At 41.0% G+C, this 17128-nt stretch overlaps 1 protein-coding gene across 1 annotated transcript in view; it reads left to right on the top strand.

The window, feature by feature from the left end:
* The window catches only part of LOC125762621 (protein croquemort-like), a 74662-nt gene extending 60269 nt beyond the window's left edge, over positions 1-14393 (top strand). The window contains exons 2-6 of the mRNA XM_049424954.1: positions 11781-12047; positions 12128-12433; positions 12516-13321; positions 13404-13494; positions 13562-14393. Of these exons, the coding sequence (XP_049280911.1) occupies positions 11922-12047; positions 12128-12433; positions 12516-13321; positions 13404-13494; positions 13562-13711 (1479 nt within the window). The 5' untranslated portion in view covers positions 11781-11921 and the 3' untranslated portion in view covers positions 13712-14393. The remainder of the gene's footprint in view (positions 1-11780; positions 12048-12127; positions 12434-12515; positions 13322-13403; positions 13495-13561) is intronic.
* The last annotated feature ends 2735 nt before the right edge of the window (positions 14394-17128 follow it).

Below are 17128 nucleotides of genomic sequence, written 5' to 3'. Positions count from 1 at the left end.
TGCTTTCACTGTTCGATTCGCGGATTATTATAAACGATTCAGATGCATTATGATAGTTAAATATCGATCTTCGTTCGAACTACTTCTTTGGATATTGAAAGTACTGAAGAGAACATTTCATCATTGTCTTTCATTTCATTTGCATTTTCACTTCACTTGCATTTTCATTTCCTTTACTTTTTACAACTTTTCACTCATTTAATGTTTTTTTTTTTATTTTAATTATCTTTAGAGACCCTTGTATAATTCATATGCTACTTCACATAGCCGACCATACGTGTGTTTCTTATCATTATATATTTGATAGTCCACTAAAATTTGCTCAAATATTGGCATTTGCGTTTCATAACGTATTAATGTGGTGTTTTCAAAGTACCCAATGATATCCGCTGACAATTCTAATATATCCTCATGTAATGGGAAAAAAGGTCCATTATATTCTTCTGATTCTGAATTGTCGGAATTTTCTATTATTTCGTTAGGTTCGTTTTCGTTAGTTATTGCCATCTTTAAACACACTTGTATAATTCATATGCTACTTCACATAGCCGACCATACGTGTGTTTCTTATCATTATATATTTGATAGTCCACTAAAATTTGCTCAAATATTGGCATTTGCGTTTCATAACGTGTTAATGTGGTGTTTTCAAAGTACCCAATGATATCCGCTGACAATTCTAATATATCCTCATGTAATGGGAAAAAAGGTCCATTATATTCTTCTGGTTCTGAATTGTCGGAATTTTCTATTATTTCGTTAGGTTCGTTTTCGTTAGTTATTGCCATCTTTAAACACACGTCTATATATTTTAAAATTGATCACATCACTGTCAACGAAATCTAACACAACACACACTTTGTTTTTCTTGAAGATTGCCGATTAATGTCCCGGTCGCCATGTAATATACAAGTTTAGTTTTCTTTTACCACTTAGCGGACTTCGGCTTTACACTGCAAAGTTTCTTTCTTTTACACGTTGGAGTCATCGAGGCCTTACCTTGGGTAGGGGGACTGTCGATGCTCTTGAAATAATAACACGAAGAATTGCTCTAAATGCTCAGTTGTGCATCTGATCATTGACAACTGTCAACTTGCGATCGATCACTGGTGACTGACCGCGTTCTAACATTTTAGGTTTATTTTATACTGTAAGTTGTGGCTGTATACATGATTTTTACAAAAGGGCTTATGTATCGGATGTTTCCTATTTCTGGGTTTCTATTCGTTTGCAATCGTTACCGATGCATTTTATGATTGCAGTTGACAAAACATTAATAACAAATTTTGGGTTGTTTACGTTTAGTTTCCAGATTTCTGCTTTACCTCCTTTCTATCTTTATTTATATAAAATCGTTCGCTAGATTTTTGGGTTATCTTGATTTTATAGTTTTTGTCCTTTTCAACATATGTATGCATCCTGTTTAACCTAAGATTTGTTTTCTTAGGCTTTTGCCTGATTCCTAATTAGGTACAATTAGTTTCTGCATATTGTTATCTATATGGATGTGCATATTTAGTTTTCTTCATGTTGTCAAGTACTGTGTTTCGTATTTTATTGCTTTCTTAAAAAATGTTCCTCGGATTATACGTTTATTTGTTTTGCCTGCATGAAGGGATTTTACAAGGGTCCCTTTTGGTCTCTACCTGCTAATGATTTGTTTTTGTATCAATCTTAAACTTTGACGAATTTTCAATGTGCTATTTAATATTTCTTGTATGGTAATGATTTGATGTTTAGCAGATATGCTACAAAATCTTTCTGATCTTTCTGACGTTAGACTTTTTCCTTGGTCAGGATTAGTTCCTAACGGTGGATCTGCCGTTTCACGTGCTCGGAATAGAGTGATGCTGTTGAATAGTTTTTTTTACTGAATGATCAGTAGAAGTTTCTATGCATGGAGCACCGATTCTGAGTCTGATTACCAAACAGAAAGTGACTCGTAGTGGTTGAGTTTCGGATTACAACGGAAGTACATTAACAAATTTTCCTGCTTGTATACTAACAATGTATGGTTGAGGTTGTGCCTGTGCGTATACGCATACGCATTATAGAGCATTATATAGCTGTTTTGATTCTAGATCGTGTCTAGTTCTAAATGTATTCTATGCTTCATTCCTTCCAGACAATTGGATGTCCGGATAACTACTTAAGAATTCTGATGATTTCTTGCTAATCAGTGTATGTTCACGATCAAGCGTTTTTAGCTCCTTTTTAAAGCAACAAAGTAGATATAATACTAGACCATTAACCTGTTACACTCATCCGTCCCCTCCCCCATCCCCCAATATCTCCCGCTGTAATCCACTGGAGTGGGATTCACGCGAAGAAGCGATATTTTTTTTTAGAAGTTTAAAGGATACTGAAACGCGGATACGACCGTTCTTGTTGCGTTGTAAACTTGTAAGTACCTTTATTGAAAATTTTCGTTTCTTTTTTTTTTTATTCATAAAGAACGGCCTGGCCGTATTGCATCCTTTTTTGCATATGCCTCCATCGCAGATTCCATACGTTTCAACTCGTATTTAATCTTTTGGCACTTGGGGCATAACCAGCATTCGGCTGGTGTTGGACTGCGCGTCAGTCTAACGCATTGCAAATGGAACCATCGGTCGCATTCGAAGCATTCCGCCATTGTTTGTTCGGAGGTATCAATACCTTCACATAGGCGGCAGCTACCATTGCGGTTTTTAACAAAGTTGAAAGGCATTTTGGACGAATCTGCGATTTCCTTGCCGTATGATAAGAAAATTGGCTTACCTGAATAAGTTGATACTTTCCTTCTTTTATTTCGGCTGGAACTGGATGGCTTCGCTCGTGATGATGATGCGCGATACTTCTGATGTTTCTCACGTGTGGCGGATCAAATGTCTTTCACAATGGTTTCTTTATAAACCTTTTCAACACAGCGTAAGCACTAATGTTCCTTTAATAGTTAATCGAGCACAACACTTAGAGCGATAGGAACTTAACGAGGTGAATTTCGAGGGCGGAGATTTCTTTCTTATCGAGATGATTTTTCGAATATAGTGGAAGCGAGATTTCAGGAGCGGACATTTTTCTTTCGGATTTCTTTGAAATAATCTCTGTTTCCGGAATTTATAGTTTTACAATTTTTATTCCCCAAGATTTTAGGTTTTCCTCCAGGTTACCGCGCTTTTCGTTCAGCGGTTTACCGCTGTCGATGCAGATCAGCTCCCACTGCAGCTCGCAGAGGATGCTGTGACAGAGTCGTGGCCAAATTTTTCCGGCTCGGAGAAGATTCACCGTTGTTTGGATGTCTCTGTCTAAGACCTCCGGCACCGCGTGCTGAATCGTCGCCTGGTATTTTAGCAAGTCGTTTGCTAATTCCTCGGTATTGTCCCAGTCCGGAACAAAACCTAGTTGATCTTTGTACTCCTCCTTTGAAGTACAACTTGTAATGAAGGAACTTACTGAGGGAATAAAATGGTTGACGTTACAAAATTGTTCACAACTACAAACACTTTCTATAAACGCTATTTCAGTTCACTAACTTTTCAAACAAGTTAATTTGAACTGTTATTCACTTTAAATTTGAACAGTTCGACACTGGAGTTGAGTTTAAACAGGATTTTACACTTTTTTCACTTCAACTCCTCTCTGGAGCCACCATATAATCCACTGGAGTGGGATTCACGCGAAGACGCGATATTTTTTTTTAGAAGTTTAAAGGAGACTGAAACGCGGATACGACCGTTCTTGTTGCGTTGTATACTTGTAAGTTTTTTTTTATTGAAAATTTTCTGTAATATTCTAATACTTTAATTTTCTTCACCACTTAGCGGACTTCGACTTTACACTTGCTTTACACTGTAAAGCTTCCTTCTTAAACGTTGGAGTCATCGAGGCCTTAGCTTGGGTAGGGGGACTCTCGATGCTCTTGAAATAATAACACGAAGAATTTGGTTTGGAATCCCAGTTGTGTATCTGATCCTTGACAACTGTCAACTCACGATCGATCACTGGGGACTGACCGCGTTCTAACAATTTTGGTTTATTTTATACTCTGAGTTGTGTAGGTGTACATGGTTTTTACATAAGGGCTTATGTATCGAATGTTTCTATTTCTGTGTTTCTATTTGCTTGTAATAATTCCTAATGCATTTCTGTAATTTTCGGTTGATGCGCATTAGCCTATAAATCATGCGTCGAGTTGGTCTTTGCGAAGGCGGGTACGGCATGGAAACTTAGGAAACCTTTTCAAGTGCAATTCACATCGTGAGAAAGTATTGCATATGCAACGCAATGAGCGATCTTCGATTATGTCACCTTCAGGTACTTGAAAGGGTTAAAACAGATACGTTTAGAAAAGGCGTAAAAACCCTGGCCATGTGTTTTATGTTAAGTGTCAGAATGAGAATAGGAGAAAATAGGAAAGGACCAACGCGATTTTACTAACCGATTCTATAATTTGAATTTCAATGTGCTATTTGAGATTTCCCATATGTTAGATTTTTAATGTTTAGCAGATATGCTACATTTTGTTTCTTATACACTAAAAATTAGTTGTAAGAGATGGAGGTAAGAGTGAGATGGGTAATTAGAAAGAGATAGTTTCCTTTTGGATAACGTTGTCCTAGATGCCTTATCCAGGCATATGTTTATATGAGTTATGGGTAGGCATTCTAAGGTTGTACCAATATCTCACACGCATTTCGGTACATGTGGTATCACTTAAGTTGTGTATCCTTGTCTCGTTTTACTTTCCTCTGGTTATAGTTTGACCGTATGCAGTTATGCTGCCTTTGCTTATTGCCGGGTAATATGTTTAGTTTCGATTGTCAAGTGCTTCGTCCTTTTTGGACGTTTTATGATATTGCCTGAAACTTTGATGCTCGTGCTTGCGCTATGTCGTTTTCTCATAGAACATTATTCGACCTGAAAGCTGAGATTACACACATAGCTTTTCTAGGATGTCAACATGTTTATGTTGGCGTAGCTATTTCAAATTCCCTTTCTTACGATAGTTCGAATTTTCTCACGCGTACGCTTTGAATTTAGTCGTGTACGTAACAGTAGATATGAACCTAAGTTGGCCAGGCGATCCCGCGTAGCATCTTGTTTATTTAGAACGGCGTACCATTCTTTATTCATTTTCTTCTCGAACTTATTGCCTGTGCTACGTTCGTCCTGATCGACGTCGAGTCTAATCTATGGCTTGTAATTCTCTTAAATGAACATATAATAGTTTGAAATGTATTTAAAAAACGTGAATTAGAACGATTGATCGTTGCGTTCACAACACCCGCTCTCCCTAATTCCAGGAGGCATCAACCTAGCTACTGGGACTTCAGAAGGAATATTCCCCTTCCACCCCTGTCAGCAGTCTCGCTACTGATGGCCTGCTAGCATGAGAATATCGCGTTTTGCACCGAGAAGGTTCAAACATCAACTCTAATTTTTCCAGATACTAAATAATTTTGGGAATCTATGCCGCCAAAAGGGAATAACTGATACTAGGGTGTTCGACGGAACAGAGCACGTTTTAAAAAAAGAGAGAATAAAAAAGAACTATTTTACATTGAAGAGATATCGTTTCTGGAAAACGCCTGCTTCCATTATATTAAAGTCAAGTCCATAGAGGATGTATGATAACATAAAGAATCAATTGAACGAAACTCTAGAAAATGTAAACATTTATTTAAAGAAAAAGCATAAATGAAAGAACGAGAAAAACAAAAATTGAAATTATGAATAGAATATGAATAGTAAATCGACTTCAATCAAACATGTAACAACGGTTAAGCGATCAGGGAAATCAAAAGATAGAGAAAAGGAACACTAACATACCGTTAATGAAACATTGCATAAAATATTCGGAATCGAAATGAAGGGATTAATTACCTACGACTTTGCGAACAACGAGATCAACATCGCAAGCTATTTCTGAATGGATGTGACAAGAATTCCATGTGCCCCAGTACCAAGTAATTATAAAACCCATTAATCAGCTGCTGCGAAGCTTTCTTGTACACGCTAGACTACTAAACAAGCGTATGTTTACATTTCCAAAGACTGCAAACTACACAAGCTCAGCTCACAGAAATGGTTGCATTGTTAGCTAACTACAAGGATATACAATTACCGTGAAACATTACTACAGCAGGATAACTTAACGTTGCAAATGTAAGAGAAACGGGAGGAGCAACCAACAGGACATCCAGCAACACTCAGTAAAATGCGTTGAACTATAACGCATGCGTAATCGGTATATGACTATACTGCAACAACGGACTTCAGATATAATATCGACTGCTCATGTGCTACCAGATGGTATTTCGAGACGGAAGTTGGTAACGTTACCGGCATGGTGGATAACCGTAAGGTACAAAATCAAACCCTGTACCAGACAACAAGCATGTGCTCTATCGCAACACGTGATAAAACCATATGTGTTCTACAAGAGTACGGTGTACGGTGTGTGCGAGCAGGGCGTGTGGAGAAGGAGAATGAACCACGAGCTAGCTGAGCTGTTTGGCCAAAGCCGGAAGGATACGATGACTGGGGCACGTGATGAGGATGCCGGACTCATGTCCCACCAGGTGCTCGTCAGCGATCCGTTCGGCACGAGGCGGAGAGGAGCACAGCGAGCGAGTCAAACCTGTCGGAGATCGCATGCAGCCGTGGATGGAGGACTTAAGCCCTGGACCGAGTTTCCTGGAAACGGATTGGCGACCAGGCCATGTCTACGCGACGTGCTCGACCGTGAGCTGGCCAGAAAAGAAGAAGAAGATTCTACGAGCGACCATCACACAGATCACCCAACAATATTTATGTTTGAAACAAGGCGTTAGCACGCATAAGACCAAGTGTATGGGTTTCAAATATGAAGAAAAACTTCAGAATCAGTAATCGTTATCGAAAAATATAACTAAAATGAGACAATTGATCAATTTGTATGACATCAGTAACCCGAATACTCCAGTTGAGAGTTATCAGACTTGACGGCACGCATCACGCATTGCAATTGGATGGTAATGGAATACAACGGAATAAATAATTACTCGAACCAACTAACAACCAACGTATGGACGAGCTTGCCACTCCATCAAATCATATGGCGTGTAACATGATGAGATTTTGGAAAAATAAAATGTATGGTGTACGTGAAAGGACACAAGAACATAGTCGGTGGTGCACAAGGTGCATATTCGGACAATATGCTACAATATCTGCTTCGATCGTAGGGTATTCTATGTTAAAGGAAGATCAATCAATTTCGTGACAAAACACACGGGAAGTTAAGACATCTACACTTTCGAATCGAAACTGTTTTCATCGTGTCGCAACTCCTTAACAAATCTTCACAGCGCAGCAACATCGAACAATTGAAGACGAAAAATAAAAATGCACCACAGGAAATCATCACCACGGTCTACAACCAGTTTGTATACGAATCGACGCTAGCAATTTTCCCAAATTGAGCTTTCCGAATATTTAATAAATACTAACACTTTATGTTCTAACGTAAATCTTATTTCTATATTACTTATGAGACAAGGAGATGCAAGGAAATTCGTTTCTAAGTCACATTTGCAATGGTCGTAATATGAGTCGCGTATAATGTTAATAAAATGCTTGGAGGAAAACGAAAAAAACCGAAATAAAGCAAACTATTTAAAAAGGAAGCAGGCTCGGCAAAAAGCGTAACAATTGCAATATTGGGTAATCCTACCATGTAAATAATACGACATAGAAATATGGCATAGAAAGCGCAAAGTAAAAACACGATCGCTGACATCGGTGAAAAAATAAATATTCCTGTACTAAATATGTAAAAAAAGAAATGTCGAAGAACACAAGACCAACGAAAAGAAGATGCATGAATAAATTTAAGACATGATCATTTAATGTTTTTTATGTTAAATAGAAATCATGAATAAACTTCCTACGAAGGGTTTGTTTGGGACAGTTATAAAAATTCTTAGGAATAGGCAAGTACAGGAATTCAGGAATAGGAAACGCAAACACGAATATAGCAATAATAAATAAATGAAATAATTTGTTACACTCAATGAAAAATCGTCTTCGTCTTTGATATTGGCTTTAAATGTTGAAAGAATTTGAAAAAAATATATGTCGAACAACTGAGACCATATTTTTGCTGCACTTGTTCTCCTCTGTAGAAAACCTTCTCTCGTGTCTAAGAGCTTCGTCTATGGATTAGTTCTGTTTTGTCTGTACATCTTCTTCTTCTTCTTTTCTGGCCTGCTCATGGTCGAGCACGTCGCGTAGACATGGCCTGGTCGCCAATCCGTTTCCAGGAAACTCGGTCCAGTGCTGCAGTCCTCCATCCACGGCTGCATCCGATCTCCGACAGGTTTGACTCCACCTGATCCAGCCAACGAGTTCGCTGTGCTCCTCTCCGCCTCGTGCCGAACGGATCGCTGACGAGCACCTTCCTGGTGGGGCATGAGTCCGGCATCCTCATCACGTGCCCCAGCCATCTTATCCTTCCGGCTTTGACCACCGTCAGGATATCTGCACCGCCAAACAGCTCAGCTAGCTCGTGGTTCATTCTCCTTCTCCACACGCCCTGCTCGCACACACCGCCAAAGATAGTCCTTAGCACACGCCGTTCGGAAATGGAGAGAACATTGACGTACTCCGTTAGCATAGTCCAGGACTCGTACCCGTAAAGGACTACCGGACGTATCAGTGTGCGATATATCGTGCATTTCGTGTGTTGCTGGAGCCTTCTGGATCGCAGGAGTTTGTGGAGCCCGTAGTAGGCACGATTTCCCTGAACAATGCGCCTTCGGATTTCGCTGCTCATGTTGTTGTCCGAAGTTACGATCGTACCAAGGTAGCAGAACTCCTCTACCACCTCGAGATCGTCGCCGTCAACTGATACTCTGCTCCCGAGTCGGGCTCTATCACGGTCAGAGCCTCCGGCAAGCAGGTACTTTGTCTTCGTCGCATTGATCCTCAATCCAATTCTGTCGGCCTCGCGTTTCAGTCGGGTGTACGCGTCGCACACCGCCGCAGATGTCCGTCCGATGATGTTGTAGCATAATTGCTAAACATCTTATCATAACTTAAATATTACACAGTACAAGGTTAGAAGGTTTATCACGTGACAGAATTCAACACATTTCGCTACCCAAAAAAAGCCACTTAATCTAAATTAAAGGAGGTCAGATTTAAAACACAGTAACCCACTTTATTAAATGCATCAACTGCAAAAAACCGATGACCAACGCATAAACGTAAATTCACACACTTAGGGTTAGCAACGAGAATCAATTTCATAACCACCCGGTAAAGATAGCTTAATAAGCGTTTTTGCATGAACAACAAAAAACGGCACCGGAAGCACAATTAATAACAAATAGCACCATCGTTATTTGTCGCCGATTTCGTTATAGCCTGAAGATAAACATTTGCGACACAAACCAAAACATTGCCTACTTATTATGAACTACTTATTAATATTTTCATAACAACTATAGATAAATAAGCAAACAAAAAGCTTGAAAAATGGATATAAATAAAGCCAGTTTCAACCTGAACGGGAGAGTCCGAGATGAACCGCCAAAGTGCGTGTTAACCGTCAGGTTGGAAATTATAACCAACCAAAACTATATTGTGTTCTTATTTCAAGAGCTTCGAGAGTCCCCCTACCCAAGGTAAGGCCTCGATGTCTCCATCAATCCAGTAAGAGAAATCTCTTCCAGATTTCTATGATCGCCTGGACGATCAAGTCCGCCCAAATGAAGAAGTTTGTCGTCCGAACGAAAAGTCGTTGATACCGTGTGATGATTAACCTGAGCGCAAATCGATAAATGTGACGCGGGTACGAACGGAAACGCGAAGTTAGCAATTGTACGCGCGAGCACATTACAATGTCGATGTCATCCGCGAAGCCGAGAAATTTTAGAGAACGGGTGAAAATCGTGCCCCGGATGTCGAAGCCCGCGCTTCGCATGACACCTTCCAGAGCGATGTTAAACAGCAAGCAGGAGAGTCCGTCCCCTTGCCTCAAACCCCGGTGAGATTCGAACGATTCCGACAGCATGTTCGATACTCTCACCTTGCACTGCACCCCATCCATCGTGGCCTTCAATAGCCGTACCAGCTTCCCAGGGAATCCGTACTGCTGCATGGTGTTCCATAGTTCGGTCCGATCTATGGTATCGTAGGCCGCCTTAAAGTCAATGGTGCGTGGGGATCTGATGCTCTCGGCACTTCTGGAGGATCTGCCGTAGAGTAAAGATTTGGTCGGTGGTCGATTTGCCTCCAACAAATCCAGCTTTATAGCTTCCGACGAAATCTGTGGCAAGGGGCGCAAGTCTGCAGAAGAGTATTCGGGACAGGATCTTGTAGGCAGCATTCAGGACTGTGATGGCTCGGAAGTTAGCACAGTCCAGTCTGTCGCCCTTTTTGTCGTCCGGTAGTTCTTCCTGGTCCCAAATCCTTACGATCAACTGATGCATAAGCGCGGCAAGCCTCTCCGGGCCCATCTTGAACAACTCTGCCACCAGCCCATCGCTGCCAGCTGACTTGTTACGTTTCTGCTGTTTGATGGCACTGATGACTTCGTCCAAGGATGGCGGGGGCACTTCGTCATCCTGCTGGCTGTCGCAATACTGCTCTCCTTTGCTTCCTGCAGAGGTCTCTCCTGCATCTGCTCCGTTCAGGTGCCTGTCGAAGTAGCACTTCCACCTGTCGATCACCTCTCGCTCGTCCGACAGGATATCTCCCTCCTCGTTGCGGCACATAGCGGTTATGGGAGTAAAACCGCCTCGTGCCGCATTCAGCATCCTGTAGAACTTACGAGTTTCCCCCGACTGGGATAGCTGCTGCATCAGTTGCTCATCCGACTCTTCGAAGCTGAGCTTCTTGTCCTGGAAGAGTCGGGTCTGCTGCCTTCTCAGTCGTCTGTAGTCTTCCACGTTCTGCCTGGTCTCGCGCTGGAGCATGCGAGTACGCGCTGCGTTCTTCTCGGATAGTGCTCGCCTGCACTCATCATCAAACCATTCCTTCCTCCGGTTACGTGTTACGCGGCCAGTAGTTCGATCGGCCGTGCTGCTGACGGCTTGTTCCATCATACGCCAATGGTCATTGAGGAACATCGCCTCGAAGGTGGTGTCCTCCGGCAACGCTTCCCCTAGCGTGGTCGCGAAGTTCCTCGCCACATCAGCTTGCCGCAACCGATCTATGTCGAGCCTTGGGGTGGGCTGATAGCGCAGCTTATTGGCTACGCACAGTTTCTGGCGTAACTTAACCATAACCAGGAAATGGTCTGAGTCGACGTTTGCTCCCCTGTACGTACGTACGTCGATAATATCCGAGAAGTGCCTTCCATCGATGAGAACGTGGTCTATCTGTCGATCGAAGTGAAATGGCTATAAATGATCATCGCTCGTAGTGCATCTTACTTGCGTCGACCAAACAAACTATGAGTGTATCCCTTAGGTCAGGGTAGAGAATCGACGCGCAAAAACAAACAATGATTATCAGCAAAATTGTCTACTTGTACGATTATCAGTTTACGGCAGTCGCCATTTAAAGTCACACGTTGCTCGATCAAAGTTTCTACGTAATACTTGTCCATAGCCTCGCTTCAAACCGAATAGTTGGAGTCATCGGTGCGTTGCGATCTCAAAATTGCATCACATCAGCTGACACATATGCGATAATTACGTGACTTAGCGATAAGCATAAACTCAGAGAATTAGCGAAACTGGTTTTTGTTTCCCCCTAAACACTTGTTTAAAGCAATTTAAAATAATGTTTATACATTGATTTTCTTATAGCGTACCGGATGAGCTGATAGTATAGTGGACCAAGCCTACATACAGCCGCAGTCGATGCGGCCACATCTACCAAAGCAATAACGAGCTATTCTAGCACAATCTACCAACGCAACACCAAATTATCCCCAACCATTAACTACAATGTGTTCAACATGTACAGACTTCCAAAAGAAATTTATTTCGCTCGGCTGCTCAGCATTCCTGATACTGCTAGCAATTGCATTAGGCGTCTTATGGCCATCCATGTCTGATCAGGTGCTGCATAATGTAAGTTTACCCACGGCTAATCACGAACATTGCTTATGAATATGGTTTAACTCGCTCACTCTTCTTGCTTGCTTCCGCAGAAACTTGTAATCAAAAATGGGTCGTCAAACTATGACAACTGGATCAGAACACCGATACCGATGTACCTGGAAGTGTATTTCTTTAACTGGACCAATCCGGATGCAGTACAGACGAATCAAAGTGTAAAACCAAACTTTGTCGAAATGGGACCGTACACCTTTTCCGAGGTTCACGAACGGGTCAATCTTGTATGGAATGATAACGGCACGGTTACGTATGATCAGCGCCGGATCTGGCATTTTGTACCGGAACTATCGAAAGGTACACTGGATGATGAAGTTACAAATTTAAATGTTATCACATTGGTAAGTACTGGACAGACGAGTTTGTGCTGCCTTCTACGGTTAGAATATTTTTTTTGTACTAACCATCCTGTTTTTTTTCCAGAATGCGGCTCATTTTTTGCGCAATACATACCCTTTGCTTAAACCGTTCATCGATATATTCCTCAAAACGGAAGGTTCTCTGTTGTGGAAAAACAAACCTGTACGCGAACTGCTATTTGAAGGTGTTAAAGATCCACTATTGGATCTGTTGAAAACTCTCAATACTACGACACTAAACATACCTTTTGACAAATTTGGATGGTTCGTTGGGCGCAATCTGAGCGATACCTTCGATGGAACGTTTACAATGAAAACAGGTGCTGATGGTTTGGAGGAAATGGGCTTTCTAACCCAGTGGAACGGTTCCCCAAGAACGGGCATGTACCGGGGTAAGTGTGGCGAAGTCTATGGTACCTCTGGTGAACTTTGGCCCGCTCGTAGTACCATTCCCCCGAACATCACACTCTTCCCATCGGACATCTGCCGTTCTATAACGCTGCAAAGCGCAGAGGAAGTCTCACTGTACAATGTACAGGGCATGAAGTATGTCGGTGACGATCGTGTCTTCGATAATGGGGTGAAATATCCCGAAGCAAGCTGCTGGTGCAATACCAATCCTACCCAGTGTCCTGATTTGAAACCTGGTGTGTTTAATGCTTCTGCATGCAAATACGGTTCACCAACGTTTGTCTCCTTTCCACACTTTTATCTGGCTGATGAAAGCTATCAAAATGCGGTAACTGGACTGAAACCGAACCAAACGGAGCACGAGTTCTATATGGCTATCGAGCCAAAAACCGGTATACCATTAGATGTTCGTGCCCAGCTGCAAATCAACGAACACCTACAGCCGATAAGTGGATTCAGGTATGTTTGTGTTGTACAGATTGAATCTCGAAGTATCGTAAATCGCCATATGTGATGCATGTGTTTTCCCCATCCACTGTAGCTTCTACAAGCATGTACCGGATGTAATGATACCGATGTTATGGTTCCGTCAGCGTGCTACCCTTACGCAAGAGCTTGCTGAACAAGCAAAGGTACTATTTGTGTGTGTACGGTCAACCATACCGCTCTTTATTAATTAATATCATATGTTTATTACAGTTGGCGCTCGCATTACCGTCGCTGGGGATCTACGTATGTATCTTCTTTGGTTCCATTGGTACTATTATGACAATTGTGTTCCTATTCTGCAGTATCAAAAAATGGTCCCAAAGCACGGAAGCAGTTCCGTACGAAGAGCTGCAAAATTAGAAGAAACTTTCTAACCGTACATCAATATCGTAAATAATCGATAAAGATAATATCCTGCAAAGTGCCTTAAAGTGATTGACAAAACGGGCATTCCCAAAGAAGAAGAACGCAAAGATAGTTTAACATTATATGTATTATCGTTTTTTTTTTTCATTTGTTGCGCATTAACAATCTTTTGCCATCAGGATGAGTTATTATGTTCGTGCTTTTTTATCACAATTTCTTGCCTTCCCTTTATTCAGTGCTTAAGAAATTCAAGTGCCAAAAGAACGTCATGTAAGAAAAGATGTTCCAGGTGTTAGAGATTATTTGTTTCGCATTCCGTCTGAGTTCGCTTGCATACTAATATTAGGTTAGATACTATACGTACTAGTGACTTTATAATTGTACCAAACTTGCTCAATCATTATAAAAGCACGATTTGTTACCACTGGGAATTTTTTGCAAAGTAATTTCGACTGAGAGAACAAACAAACACGTGATGTAAAGATTATCAATCATTTAGGACTAGTTTGTTTAGAATGTGAAGGTAGTGACTACCAAATTATAGAAGACCCGAGAGATCAAGTGAGAAATTGTATTTTACAGCAATATTCTTAAGAGATATTTTTACTTGGTGAATGTATGTTACTTTCATGTATGTTGAAAGCGAATAAACTTGATGATATGTTTATTGTAATAACCAATGCTATTACACTGTAATAAGTAATTTACACAAGCGGATGTGGTCGCAGATTTGCAGATTATATAACTCGCAGTATACTGCACATACATATCGTATGTACTATGAAGTAAGGACACGTTAAGCTATCTAAAAAAACAATGCTACGAAGCTGTTGCGGTCAGAGCAATGTAAAAGATTAGTTCTGCCGCTGTGGAGTTGACCGTGCGAAGTCCGGTAACTCCGGAAACTCTTGAGCAAGTTTCTACTTGCCTTCAGTTAGATTGGAATCCGGCGTTACGCCTTTTCCTAGATTAACCAGGATTCCTAACGGTGGATCAAATGTTTAAACTGTTTGCTTATTATCTGTAAGAGGAGGCGATCGAATGGTTCTAACAAATAGGCTTGAATTGAATGATCAATATAAGTCTCTATTTGTGGAGTGCCTCTCGAATTGCCACATAGAAAAGACTCGTAGCTAGGAGGTTAGGTTTACAAGTTACCTTACCTTGGCATTCGTACGACTCACTCGACGCATGATTTTATTACTTTGCCTTATTGCTGGTATCGCCGGAAAGATCTTTCCAAAACTATTATGGTCTATCCCAAAGAACCCATGCGATAAGTCACAATTTTAAACAATCAACTTATTCGACCTTATCGTTGCATGCGCGACCTTAGTCTAACATGCATCGCGCTATGTCCTACCCAAAGGGACGATTACAATAGTTATGGTTTTCTCGCGTACCCGTTTTGACTTCCGTTCGCATTCGTAACAGAATCGAAATGCTGTTCTTCTGTATTAAACAAATATTTCGGGAAAAATACCATACGCATAACGCATACCACCACAAACTTGATCGTACACCAACGACGGACCTTGCCCAGATTTCACTGGAGTGTTCTTTTCAGGTAGTACCGCGGAGAAGACCAAGTGCTGAAAGCATCTGGCAAACAGCTGTTCCCGAATCCTATGGGAATCCCAAGGCAAATCTCACCCGAAGTCGATCGTTCAGTGACTGAATAATTTGTTTCTGAACATAACGATCTGGTATGCCTACCGCAACATTCCTTACTCAGAGGCGGATCATCCAGTACGCAAACTAAGCGAACGCGTGAGGCCCCGAGGCTAAAAGGGCCCTCAAATTTTTGGCGCTTCCTCCGATCGGTCATAGTGGATCTATGCAAAATTGATTTAAGTTTATCAACAGTGCGACTCTTTTTAGTATTGGGGCCCCAATTTCCATTCCGCTTATGGCGTTTTTTTTCCTACCTTTATACATATATCCTTAAACAGGTGGATATTAAGAGCCTGAACAGTATTCAACTAATTTGGTGTGATTTTAGAGATGTGTGTCCGACGGATGAAAAATTACCTATAATTGTCGTACCGAAAAACCCAAAAAAGTGGTAGAAACAACTTTGTACCTCTCAAAATGAATAAAAAAGTAAACCATTTCTATTATATAAAGTATTAAAAACAAAAAATCCGAAACTAGAAACCCTTACAATTGAAAAAATTATCATTGTCAGAAGGAAGCTTATGAAAAACGTCCAAAAACACTAATTTATTGAGCGCCATCTGGTGATTTTGGTCTGAACTAAACCAAAAATGCATTTTTTTTGCCTCAGGATAATTTTATCCCGAAATTTGTTCCGAGCAGACCAACGTGACCCGGGGGAATTAAATGTGACTCTTCTGATGGATTCATTTCTCTATTTTGAGATTGAATTTCAAATCGTCTAGTTTTACTAAATTTTTTGAAAAAATTAACGGGACGGGAACCGGCTATGTCGACCGACATCGGGATCGACACGGCTATGTCGATCAATTCTGCTGTTGTTGCAAACAGTATTTTTTTGTCGGTGGCGGTTAGCAACACTGAAAGGTGCTCATTGTTAACACGTGCAGTAAGCATAGAGGGTTTGTTTCGGCTTTCTACGAAGTTAGTTATGGACGTGGGCAGGGCGTGGGCGAATCCTCTTTCCCGAATCCTCGAATCGTCTTTCGCTTCGTGATTGGTGGACGCGTACAGGGCAGGACCCATTTTTTTTAAATTTTGTATGACTTCCGCTTTGTTGGATGTCTCATGAACCTCCATGTGTACGTCGCCATAAAGTCGTTCAGAATTGTTTCTTATTTATTTTCGTTTGTCTTTCGCTTGTTTGTCTTGTGTTATCGTTACAGAGTGTAACTAACGTAATCACACGATCGAAATGATGAGGGTGAAGAGAACTAGAATATATTTATGGCGTAGAACCACTTTTTTATCAAGTCCCATTTGTATCGGTCCACCACTTGGTAAACTAACGCGGACTTACTTCCCGTTAAATCAACGGTTGTTGGACGCATTGAGACTTTACCAGTGATCAGGGGACTTCAACGGTCTTGAAATAATAACATGCAAGTGTAAGATTCTTTATAACATTTAAAAACTGCAGTAATACTAATACATATGACTGCTTTTGAATTTCTCTATTTTATGATCTTGTATTCAGGCATATTTCTAACTGCTTTGTCTTTTCTTGGGTATTGCATTTTTATGATCACTATCCTGTTGTGCGTTTGTACCTGAGTATCTAGGATCTTTCTTGTCTAGTGTAGTCTCCTGTTCATGTTATTTTAAGATTTTGGTTTGAACTAAACATATTTAGTTTTATGCGTTCTACCTTACATTCTGCTTCGTGGTTTATTATGTTGTGGTTGGCCTTCGATGAGGAGGGTGTGTCTTTTTTTACCTGTGCGCGTGGGCTGA

Source organism: Anopheles funestus, chromosome 2RL (assembly GCF_943734845.2).
Source record: "Anopheles funestus chromosome 2RL, idAnoFuneDA-416_04, whole genome shotgun sequence".
Lineage (NCBI taxonomy): Eukaryota > Metazoa > Arthropoda > Insecta > Diptera > Culicidae > Anopheles > Anopheles funestus.
Note: the sequence above shows the minus strand (reverse complement) of the source record. Positions and strands in the feature narration are given on the sequence as shown.